Source organism: Terrapene carolina, unplaced genomic scaffold, assembly GCF_002925995.2.
Source record: "Terrapene carolina triunguis isolate 2854851 unplaced genomic scaffold, T_m_triunguis-2.0 Scaffold42, whole genome shotgun sequence".
Taxonomy (NCBI): Eukaryota; Metazoa; Chordata; order Testudines; family Emydidae; genus Terrapene; species Terrapene triunguis.
In genome coordinates, this window is record NW_020664393.1 from 28,832,063 (window position 1) to 28,845,183 (window position 13,121).

The 13,121-nt window shown below is 40.1% G+C and overlaps 1 protein-coding gene across 1 annotated transcript in view; it reads left to right on the forward strand.

Annotated features, from left to right (window-relative positions):
- COL12A1 (collagen type XII alpha 1 chain) overlaps positions 1-13,121 on the forward strand; it is a 132,418-nt gene that overhangs the window by 24,244 nt on the left and 95,053 nt on the right. The window contains 4 exon segments of the mRNA XM_026654613.2: positions 295-567; positions 3,422-3,694; positions 5,670-5,942; positions 7,744-8,016. Coding sequence (XP_026510398.1) covers positions 295-567; positions 3,422-3,694; positions 5,670-5,942; positions 7,744-8,016 — 1,092 coding nt within the window.

A 13,121-nucleotide genomic window follows, 5' to 3' on the forward strand; every position in this document is an offset into this window, starting at 1 on the left:
TTAAAAAACGGGGGGGGGGGGGGGGCAAAATTGTTTTAGCTTGGGGCGGCAAAAATCCTAGAGCCGGCCCGGATTGAGTTGGTACTTCTATTCATTGTCATATTGTTTAAGACAACTCGGAGATCATCATAGAATTTTATGCATTCATGAGTGACAATGACAAACAAGCATAGGTGCATATCAAGAAAATATTTATTGAATCAAAGAAATAAGCTGACTGCAGGAAATGTTTTTGAGTGATTTTAAAGGGGTTTTTAAGTGTTTTATTGTAATGTGTGGCTTTTTTTAAAACAGGTTATTTACCTGCCCGTAATTTGGCCTTTTCTGAGGTAACGTCCAACAGTTTCAAAGTGAATTGGTCTCCAGCTGGATCTGAGGTTTTGTCCTATCTTATTAAATATAAAGTAGCTGCTGGTGGAGAAGAATTCCTTGTTTCAGTGCCAGCTTCAAGCACTAGCTCAGTTCTCACCCATTTACTCCCTGAAACTCTTTATTCAGTCAGTGTGATTGCAGAGTATGAAGATGGTGATGGCCCTTCCTTGGATGGGGAAGAAACGACTTTAGAAGGTACCCTTCCTATTATGCTCAGCCAGAAACATGTTATGTATTCAAGTAACAATCTGCTTTATTGAGAGAACTTGTGTATGTGGAATACCAACCTAATGCTGAGAGATGGTACTGGTATGGGGGATGAGAATGGGAATTACTGTTTCCCAGTGCTTTGACTAAGGGTACGTCTACACTACCCGTCTAGTGTAGACGCGATAAATCGATTCCCAATTGCTCTGCCGTTGACTCCTGTACTCCACCGCAGCGAGAGATGGAAGCAGAGTCGATGGGGGAGTGGTGGCAGTCGACCCTGCGCCGTGAGGACATGAGGTAAGTCGACCTAAGATACGTCGACTTCAGCTACGCTATTCTCGTAGCTGAAGTTGCGTATCTTAGGTCGATCCCCCCCCAGTGGAGACCAGGCCTTTAGGTCTAAAATTTCAATAAAGGACAACTATTAGATTTAAGGTTGTGTTTTATTTCCCTTAAGTTTGCTGGATACTGTGTTTTCTTGGAGGTTCAGAAGCCGCTTTTCCAATAGAGTATGGTGGTATCAATAAATTAAATAACAAAAAAAGTATAATGTGAACACACACTGGTTAAGGCTCCGATCCAGCAAATTCATTGGGACTACTCACATGCTTAAAGTTAAGCATATACTTAAGTGGTTTGCTGCACCTAGGTCTTTTAACTTGTGTTTATAGAAAAAAAGGTTATATGGATAGAATAAAGAACTCTATTTCCCAGATGGGAACTCCCTAATAGCAAGACTTAATGGGCCTGACACTTTAGATATTAGACTACCACGGGAGTTTTCTGAGAGTACCGTCTGCAAGATCACGCCTATTTTAAGGGGTAACATTACAGTTAATTTATTTTTTTTACCCCTATAGTTAGTTATTCAATTCAATCTAATCTAGCTAGGCTATTAAGCTGTACACATTACTTTCCATATTCCTAGTTCACCCTATAATCTTCGACCTTTGTATTCCAGAAGATTCTGGTGAACTACACGAACAAAGGGAATAGCATGAAAAGCTATTCTGTTGATGTATTTTCCTTAGTATTGATTAAAATATGTGTTTATTTATAAAATGGCTTGGATTGAGGGAACAGTCCAATTTGGCCCAGATCCTCAAATGCATTTAGACACCTAACGGACTTTGAGATGAATGGGAGTTGAGGATCTGGACTTTCATCCTGTATGTGTTGGTATACATAATCTCACTGTAACTGCACAGGTCATAATGTTTTAGCCACATGCAACTCTCCCTTAGGAAATCATCTGCCTCAAATGGCTGCTTGGCTGATACTATCCACACTTCATAAATCATAGAAATGTAGGTTTGAAATGTGAAGAACTGGGGGAACAGCAGCTTTAACCAAAATTTCAGACATGTCAGAAATACACTCCATATTGTGACTGATAGTGCATTTTAAAATGCTCCTCATTTTGATCTGATAAAATCCTGCCATTTTTGAGAAGCCACTAATGCCATGTAAATGCCAATAGTTCTGCATGCTGAGTTGCCAGCAGCTTGGGTTGAATAGCTGGTTTCTTGATAGCTGATTTGGGCCTTAGGCAGCTACAGTTTAAATCCTATTCTGCATTTATGGTCAATTGAAAAAATAAATTTTTGTTTTTTTAAAGGAAGTGTTTTTTGTTCAACTTTCAAACAGATCTTTAATTGAATAACAATGAACAATATTTCTGGTATAACGATGTTCAAATTATTTTTGTTGAGGAAGTTTACCTTGATGTGGTTAGTGAACACTCAAGAGCAAATGTTGTCCTCAAATGCATGTGAATAAACTCCCATTGACTGCTGGGCAACATATGATATAATTTGGCCCAAGGTATGTGGCAAAGGATTAAATTCTGCCCTTTCCATCTATCCAATCCAGCTGAATGGTCTCAGCTGAAGCCATCGTTTTTGTCAAGGAGCAGGCTATGCTACAAAGCAGGCCTTAGTTTTTCTTATCTTCCAGGATAACAAGCGATTTTCTCTCTTGAGGGGAACAGCCTAATTCATAAACATTTTAAATAGTCAATAAGTGAAAAATTCATATCAATGCTGAGAATTTAGCTTATAGAGCTCCAATATTTTCAATATTTTTCCTGATTACTACATTAGATGGCTTTTCAAAATCTGGTGTGCGCATATGTATAGTCAAGTGCATCTGACACTCACCCGTGACTGGGGATGGCACAGAAGTTAATACCCACAATCAGTGAAATGTGTGCAAAAAAAAATCTTTATTAAGCAACCTGTTATTTTAAGAAACTGCCCGAGAGTATACACAAATGCACTGAGTACAGCTCTACTCTACCTTTATTAGAAGGCTACTTCTGTTAAACAACTACTTTGGCAGATCCTTGAGTGGTTACATAAATCAGCAAACATTGGTGCAGTTTAAGTTGTAGCTTTGGTTCTAAATTTTCAAAAGCAACTCATAATTTTGGTGGCCTGACTTGATAAGACCTTAAGAACGACCATACTGGATCAGACCAATGGTCCATCTATGCCAGTATCCTGTCTTTCGACTGTGGACAGTGCCAGACGCCTCAGAGGGAATGAACAGAACAGGGCAATTTACTGAGTGATTCATCCCCTGTTTTCTGGTCCCCTTCTGGCAGTCAGAGGTGGTACGCATTAAAGGGGCCTGATTTTCAGAAAGTGCTGTGTACCAGTTCTCTGAAACACCAAGCCCTTATAAGGTGTCTCAGATTGGTCATCCAAAATGAGAAGCATAGAAAAATAACTATTCCCTTTTTGAAAATGTAGGCCCTGGTCTTGGTAAGTGGGATGAAGTAATGCAGTTGGTTCTCTGAAGGCAAATGTTTGCAAATTATATTTGTGTTTGTTTGCAGTTAAAGGGGCTCCTCGAAACTTAATGATAACAGATGAAACTACTGATAGCTTTAAGGTTGGCTGGACGCCAGCTCCAGGAAATGTTCTGAGGTATAGGGTTGCATACAGGCCAGTGACTGGAAGAGAGAGAAAACAAGTAACTGTCCCAGCAAATGAAAGATCAACTACGCTACTGAACTTGACTCCCGATACAAGATATGAAGTTTATGTTATTCCTGAGTATCAGTCTGGGCCTGGAAATTCACTGAATGGATATGCAAAAACTGAAGAAGGTACGTAATAAATAACAAGCTTGTAGTGTGGCTTGAGAAGAAGGTTGTGCACCTTGATATATTTTTTATTTTCAGTATGTGTAACTTGGATGTTCCTTTCTCTTTTTTCTTGTTACAGCAAGATGAATGGGGTGTTTTAGAATCATGCAAGTTTAATTGAGAAACAATTTAAATATAACAACATCCCAAATTCTAATCAAGAACCTTTGGATTTTGCCTTTTGTATACATTCTTGAATCTGTAACTCCTAAACGTGTTGATGTGCCTTGGGCAAAATGCCCACATATATGTCAGGCAAAGAAAATAAGACTTCTGAATTGTCTGTTACAAAAACGTTTCAATTTGAAAGGTTTGAACTCAAACGAAGTATGTATAAGCCTAAAAATTGTTCATGTAATATCATTGTAGGTTACACATCTTTATCTACTGTCAGCAAGTTGCTTATTTAGGGACTAATCCAGCATCCATTAAAATCAGTGATAGTCTTTACATTGAATTCAATAACTGTTGGATTGGGCTCTTAATGTTTATGCAACATTAAAACGTTACAAAAATAAAGATCAAATTTTGATTGCTAAATGGAAACTGGGGGCAGGAGCAGGGGGAGGGGGACGCCCTGACATTAGCCCCCTCTTCCCCCTCCCCCTGCACAGTAAGCAGGAGGCTCCGAGGAGCAGCTCCAAGGCAGAGGGCAGGAGCAGCACATGGCAGTGGAGGGAGGGACAGCTGAACTGCCGGCAATTGGTAGCCTGCTGGGCGGCTGCCGCACAGGGAACTTAGGGGAGCGGGGAGCTTATGGGGGGCTGCCGGACCACCCTGGTTCCAAGCCCCCACCAGCTAGCTCCAACAGGCTGCTCTTCCTGCAAGCAGTGGACAAAGCAGGCAGCTGCCAAACGACGTTATAAGGGAGCATTGTGCAACTTTAAACGAGCATGTTCCCTAATTGATCAGCAACATAACAATGAAACAACATTAACCGGGACGACTTTAAGTGATGAGTTACTGTATTGTGGAAGTCAGTATTTTTGAGTGGTACTTAAAGTGTCTCATAGGGTTGTTGGACTTATCCATAGGGAACCATATGTGCTCCTGTGCCTATGCGTCTGACGAAGTGGGCATTCACCCACGTAAGCTTATGCTCCAATACATCTGTTAGTCTTAAAGGTGCCACAGGACTCTCTATTGCTTTTTACAGATCCAGACTAACACGGCTACCCCTCTGATACTATGCACAAATGGTTACCACAAAAATAATTTTGCACTGTTACCTCACATTTTCATTGCTTTTATAAATTTTGTGCATCAACCTGAAAGTTATTTTAATGTAGTTTCTGTGCCATATAATATACATACCAATAAAAGATGTGCATGGTGACTTACGGAAGCAAATTGTTCTTCCTTGTCTCTCTGTTTTTTTCTTTCTGTTTTTTTGTTTGTTTTTGTTTTGTTTTTTTGTTACTGATAGTCTTAAACCTGATTCTGTAGGGGCCTATTTACATGCTTAAAATTAAGCACATGCCCAAGTGATTTGCTGGATCAGTTTCAGAGTGCTCAACAAATTCCAGTATTGGGTCCTGAGTATTTGTAGTAGAAAGTGAGAACTGAGAGTTCACAGGCTACACCCTAATGGACATCTGTGTCTATGGGAAATGGGCAAAAAATGTTATCATGGTACAAAAAGTTGGACTATATCATGGATGTTTATTATATCATGGTAATTTCAAAAAACACTTTAAAATATCAAAAAGCACTAATTTGTCTCAGGGAATAACTTCTTGTGAAGTTATATTTAAAAAATTCCCTTCAGGTCTTAGATCAACCCTCTGGGCTGAATCCTGGAATTTGCTGAGCAGTCTGGAACTGATCCAGCAAATCACTTAAGCGTGTATGCTATCTCTCTTATAATAATCTGAAAAGAAAGAAAGAAATTAGGCTTGTTTCATGATATGCTTTCAATATCTTTTAACATGTATAGTCCTAGGGACTCCAAGAAATTTGAGAGTTTCTGATGCTACAACATCCACAATGAAGTTATCTTGGAGTGCAGCACCTGGAAAAGTACAGCGATATCTTGTAACATATACTCCAGTGGCTGGAGGTGAAACCAAGGAGGTAACAATAAGGGGTGATACTACCACTACAGTGCTGAGAGATTTAGAACACGGCACCAGATATGCACTATCCGTGACTGCCTTATATGCATCTGGAGCAGGGGACGCCCTCCCTGGGCAAGGAGAAACACTTGAAGGTAATTATTTTTAGATAGTATATAATCATTCATTTATTTGGTTACATTTTAGGTGCTTTAAATTGCACCATGTTCCTGAAGTTTCTACAGAAGTAAAACGCTGAATAAAAAATATGCCTAAGAACCTCCTTTCTTCCCTTTGTGACCATCCTTGTAAATCAAGCACAGTTGTCATTCCTCTACTCACAGCACAAGGACTATCTAGGGCTAGCATCCACTAGAGAGGACAGATAGAGGTGGGGAATGTTCACTGGACAGGAGGATCCCACTATGCCTCCTGGAAAAGTGTGTTGCATTGGTAAAATATCCTCTGGGCTCCTGGAAGCTTTGGGCTAAGTGACTCGCACAGCTGGGGCTGTGCGCCTCCAAACCAACCTCAGTATAGGTCTCTGCCTTACAGGATGTAGCTGGCTGTGAACTCGGGAACAGTTTGGCGACAGATCATTTTTATTATCTTGGTGTTAAAAAGTCTTGTCTGATTGAAAACATGGGCAGAGCTTTAACCTGTATTGAAACTCTGGTTGGAAATGACGTTTACTCTAAATGTAAGACATTCAGGGTCACATAAAATGAGCAACAGATAGCCTATGCATAGAGAGAATGGAACACAGCTGTTTGTGACCAATAAGAGCTAGAGCCTGGAAATGAATGCTAACAGAACACTGGCAGCAATAAGCAGGAGACATAGGTTTCCTTATATGGATGGTAGGATGATGTCTCTCTGCCTTGCTGTGGAGAACTTCCCAGATGTAGATGTTGCTACTTGCTGTCTGAACATTCTGATTGTCATCCAATAATTGTCAATGTGTGGGTAACTTTGCCACTAGGCTTTGAAAGGAAACGTGGCTATGTTCTGTGCTGGTCAGGGGTGTATCTTGATGTCCCTAGGAGGTAAAATAACAGCAAATGAATGTAGTTCACATCCATAAAATAAACTAAAAGGGAATTGTTAATCTCACCCTTGAATACGTTAAGGGCTTACTTCTCATTTACACTTGGTCCCTTTTACACTGTGAGAGCAGTATGAAGGGGTCTTAAAGCAGATGAAAATAGGGCCCTGAAACAAGGACTTCCCAGAAATGCTGTGAGATAAGGTTCCAAATACTGAGAGGAGTATGGAAAACACAGCAGAAACCGAAATGTAAACTACATAGTCATCAGAAGATCAAAGTTTAATCTCAGAAGTAAAAGGGGGCTAAGGAGTTTAGATTACCGTTCTGTTTGTATATCACCTAGCAACAAAGGGCCTCAATTCTGAGTCAGGCCTTTGTGCACTACTGCAATGTAAATGAATAACGATAAGAAGAATATGAAAAAGAAACTGGTTGTGGTTTAGAATTTAAGAATTTCAAATTCATAAATGGGCCTTATCTCGGGGTGGTTTTATATAAAAGCACCCAGCCCAGATTTTAAGATCACTGTTTTGCCAGTGTAGGAACAAAAGGAAAGGAGTAAATGTGACCAATGTAATAAATCTCACTAACGTAATAAATAAATGGGTTTTTTTTGTGCCCCATTCATACTGGAGCCCATTGAGAAGCTTAAGTGATTTGCAGTTCAAAAGTACTCAGTAAATTCCAGAATTGACCCCTGAGGAGCTGTTGTAGAAAGTGAGAATTTAGAGTCCACAGGCTACATCCTAACAGACGTGTGCGCCCAAAGGAGATGGGGAAGGGAGCATGTTATCATGATGGTACTAAAAGCTTTACTATATCATGAATGTTCAAAAGTGATTTATCAAAATTAAGTATTATATCATAGTAATTTCAAAAACACTTTCAACGTCTTTTCACATGTATAGCCCGAGGAAGTCCAAGAAATCTGAGAGTTTCTGATGCTACAACATCCACAATGAAGTTATCTTGGAGTGCAGCACCTGGCAAAGTAGAGTGGTACCGTATAACGTATACTCCAGTGGCTGGAGGTGAAGCCAAGGAGGTAACCATAAGGGGTGATACTACCACTACAGTGCTGAGAGATTTAGAACAAGGCACCAGATATGCACTGTCCGTGACTGCCTTGTATGCATCTGGACCAGGAGATGCCCTCCCTGGGCAAGGAGAAACACTTGAAGGTAATTATTTATAGATATTATATAATCATTCATTTATTTGGTTACATTTTAGGTGCTTTAAATTGCACCATGTTCCTGAAGTTTCTACAGAAGTGAAAATATGCGTCATGCCTATGTGCACTACTGCAACGTAAATGAATAAGGATAAGAAGAATATGAAAAAGAAACTGGTTGTGATTTAGATTTTAAGAATTTCAAATTGATAAATGGGCCTTATCTCCGGAGTGGTTTTATATAAAAGCACCCAGCCTAGATTTTAACATCACGGTTTTGCCAGTGCAGGAACAAAAGGAAAAGAGTAAATGTGTCTAATGTAACAAAGATCTATAAAGATCGACATCGGGCACGTGCTCACTGAATGGTACTGTATTTTATTTAAAATAGTAAATAGGAAATTTGCGGATATTTAGACAAAACCTATCCAGGTAAAGAAGGTAAGAATAAGAGCACAACAATTTTGGAGACAAATGAAAGTATCTTTAGGAGCTAATACTAGAAGTGCACTTAAAATTAAGTCATGTTACCCATGAATTTAAGATGAAGATGGTAGGATGTAGCTGAAATATTACATAAGTCACATCGGCTTCTGAAATGAGGTGAAAATGTAACTAGCAGAGTACTTGGATGGCTTGTCTATCCTCTTGGTGCAAAAATTGGCACAGACATTAATTACTAGAGAAATCAATGCCTCCCCGTGCCTCCGGCACCCCACCATCAAAATAAATAAGGTCTTTGCTATCTGGGTTTAATGTTTGGAAAAGCGTTTCAAATCCCTGATCATTACAAAGAAATAAAGTGGTTAGTCCAAGGAGGGAAGGTTGAGAAATAATAAGAAAAATAAATGAGGCAATTGAGAAAAGGTAAAGCTAAAGAAACAAGAGTGGATAAAAGAATCTAAAAATGTATCTCCTGCTATTGTTTAGTCATGATGGAAGGAAACAAAAGGTAAAATCCAAACTTTCCCATGATTCCATGGAATTCTAATGAATAGGCAATAGGGCCCTCTGGATACATCTACACTGGAATAAAAGGCCCACGGCTGGCCTGGGTCAACTGAGTTGTGCTTGCAGGTCTCGAGTGATGGGGCTAAAAATTGCTGCCCCCTCAAGGGATCCCAGAGTTTGAGCTCCAGCCCGAGCCCAAATGTTTACAAAGTGGTTTTACAGCCGTGCAGCCTGAGCCCCGGTAGCCCAAGTCAGGTGATCTGGGCCAACCGCGGGTGTTTAATTGCTGTGTAGACGTAGTGACTTAAGGCAACACCTTCTTTTTCTTGAGGTCTCTCCAAAATATATTGTTGCATTTACTAATCCCACTTCCCTGTTCTTTCAAATCTGTCCTTTTCCTTCCCATTGCAACATATAAATGTTCTACAGTGTGTTGAGGCTTGTGGGACAGGCTTGTCCTTTCTAGGCGTCTCCCTGAGGAAACCCCCCACAAAACATTCAGTTGCTGTTCTAGTTGCAGTCCTTGTTTACCATTTGGATCGCTTCCTGTTTTCCCTTCTCTTTCCTTTTATCTTTCCCAGGACTTGGTCTGCACTTGCCCCATCTTTTCTTCACTAAAAAAATTGAGGTGCAAAGTTTTCAAAGAACTCCAGATAATATCAGCTATATAAAATGTTTACATAGCTATCTGATCCAGCCCAAGGATAAACACATTCCAGAGGCCCAGTGTTTTATAAACTGTTCAAAGATGGTCGAGAAGGAAGAATTTAGCACATGAGAAATTAGAAATGGAGGGCAATATTCCATACTATGGAAGTTATTCTTCCTTACTGTTTTGTTGGGGATGGGGTGGGGAAGTGTCTTCCCCCATCCCATGGAATAAGCAGGGTTTTTTTGTGCCCCTTTCATATTGCAGTCCATTGACATGCTTAAATGATTTGCTGGATCAGTTCAAGAGTGCTCAGCAAATTCCAGGATTGAGCCCTGAGTCTTTGTAGTGGGAAGTCAGAACTTAGAGTCCACAGACTGCATCCTAACATACATGTGTGGCCACGGGAGATGGGGCAGGGAGCATGTTATCATGATGGTACCAAAAGCTTTACTATATCATGAATGTTCAAATGTGATTTATCCACTTATGGATCTGGGGCAAAATCTTAAGTGAATCCACATGTTTCATAGAATCTCTATGGATAGAAATTTCATGCTCTAATAAGAATATTACATTAGGGATCTATTATCGACCGCCTGACCAGGACAGTGATAGTGATGATGAAATGCTAAGGGAAATTAGAGAGGCTATCAAAATTAAGAACTCAATAATAGTGGGGGATTTCAGTTATCCCCATATTGACTGGGAACATTTCACTTCAGGACGAAATGCAGAGATAAAATTTCTCGATACTTTAAATGACTGCTTCATGGGGCAGCTGGTATGGGAACCCACAAGGGGAGAGGCAACTCTAGATTTAGTTCTGAGTGGAGTGCAGAAGCTGGTCCAAGAGGTAACTATAACAGGACCGCTTGGAAATAGTGACCATAATACAATAGCATTCAACATCCCTGTGGTGGGAAGAACATCTCAACAGCCCAACACTGTGGCATTTAATTTCAAAAGGGAGAACTATGCAAAAATGAGGGGGTTAGTTAAACAGAAGTTAAAAGGTACAGTGACTAAAGTGAAATCCCTGCAAGCTGCATGGGTGCTTTTTAAAGACACCATAATAGAGGCCCAACTTCAATGTATACCCCAAATTAAGAAACACAGTAAAAGAACTAAAAAAGAGCCACCGTGGCTTAACAACCATGTAAAAGAAGCAGTGAGAGATAAAAAGACTTCCTTTAAAAAGTGGAAGTCAAATCCTAGTGAGGCAAATAGAAAGGAGCATAAACACTGCCAAATTAAGTGCAAGAATGTAATAAGAAAAGCCAAAGAGGAGTTTGAAGAACTGCTAGCCAAAAACTCAAAAGGTAATAACAAAATGTTTTTTAAGTACATCAGAAGCAGGAAGCCTGCTAAACAACCAGTGGGGCCCCTTGATGATTGAGATACAAAAGGAGCGCTTAAAGACGATAAAGTCATTGTGGAGAAAGTAAATGGATTCTTTGCTTCAGTCTTCACGGCTGAGGATGTTAGGGAGATTCCCAAACCTGAGCCGGCTTTTGTAGGTGACAAATCTGAGGAACTGTCACAGATTGAAGTGTCACTAGAGGACGTTTTGGAATTAATTGATAAACTTAACAGTAACAAGTCACCGGGACCAGATGGCATTCACCCAAGAGTTCTGAAAGAACTCAAATGTGAATTGCGGAACTATTAACTAAGGTTTGTAACCTGTCCTTTAAATCGGCTACTGTACCCAGTGACTGGAAGTTAGCTAATGTAACACCAATATTTAAAAAGGTCTCTAGAGGTGATCCCGGCAATTACAGACCGGTAAGGCTAACGTCGGTACCGGGCAAATTAATTGAAACAATAGTTAAGAATAAAATTGTCAGACACATAGAAAAACATAAACTGTTGAGCAATAGTCAACATGGTTTCTGTAAAGGGAAATCTTGTCTTACTAATCTATTAGAGTTCTTTGAAGGGGTCAACAAACATGTGGACAAGGGGGATCCAGTGGACATAGTGTACTTAGATTTCCAGAAAGCCTTTGACAAGGTCCCTCACCAAAGGCTCTTACGTAAATTAAGCTGTCATGGGATAAAAGGGAAGGTCCTTTCATGGATTGAGAACTGGCTAAAAGACAGGGAACAAAGGGTAGGAATTAATGGTAAATTCTCAGAATGGAGTGGGGTAACTAGTGGTGTTCCCCAAGGGTCAGTCCTTGGACCAATCCTATTCAACTTATTCATAAATGATCTGGAGAAAGGGGTAAACATTGAGGTGGCAAAGTTTACAGCTGATACTAAACTGCTCAAGATAGTTAAGACCAAAGCAGACTGTGAAGAACTTCAAAAAGATCTCACAAAACTAAGTGATTGGGCAACAAAATGGCAAATGAAATTTAATGTGGATAAATGTAAAGAATGCACATTGGAAAAAATAACCCCAACTATACATACAATATGATGGGGGCTAATTCAGCTACAACGAGTCAGGAAAAAGATCTTGGAGTCATCGTGGATAGTTCTCTGAAGATGTCCACGCAGTGTGCAGAGGCGATCAAAAAAGCAAACAGGATGTTAGGAATCATTAAAAAGGGGATAGAGAATAAGACTGAGAATATATTATTGCCCTTATATAAATCAATGGTATGCCCACATCTCGAATACTGCGTACAGATGTGGTCTCCTCATCTCAAAAAAGATATATTGGCACTAGAAAAGGTTCAGAAAAGGGCAACTAAAATGATTAGGGGTTTGGAACGGGTCCCATATGAGGAGAGATTAAAGAGGCTAGGACTCTTCAGCTTGGAAAAGAGGAGACTAAGGGGGGGATATGATAGAGGTCTATAAAATCATGAGTGGTATAGAGAAAGTAAATAAGGAAGTGTTATTTACTCCTTCTCATAATACAAGAACAAGGGGCCACCAAATGAAATTAATAGGTAGCAGGTTTAAAACAAACACAAGAAAGTATTTTTTCATGCAGCGCACAGTCAACTTGTGGAACTCCTTACCTGAGGAGGTTGTGAAGGCTAGGACTATAACAGCGTTTAAAAGAGAACTGGATAAATTCATAGTGGTTAAGTCCATTAATGGCTATTAGCCAGGATGGGTAAGGAATGGTGTCCCTAGCCTCTGTTTGTCAGAGGATGGAGATGGATGGCAGGAGAGAGATCACTTGATCATTGCCTGTTAGGTTCACTCCCTCTGGGGCACCTGGCATTGGCCACTGTCGATAGACAGGATACTGGGCTAGATGGACCTTTGGTCTGATGCGGTACGGCTGTTCTTATGTTCTTATCAAAATTAAGGGGGGAGAGATAGCTCAGTGGTTTGAGCATTGGCCTGCTAAACCCAGGGTTGTGAGTTTAATGCTTGAGGGGGCCACTTATGGATCTGGAGCAAAATCAGTACTTGGTCCTGCTAGTGAATGCAGGGGGCTGGACTTGATGACCTTTCAGTGTCCCTTCCAGTTCTATGAGATAGATATAAGTATTATATCATGGTAGTTTCAAAAACACTTAAAAATATCCAAAAGCTCTAATTTAC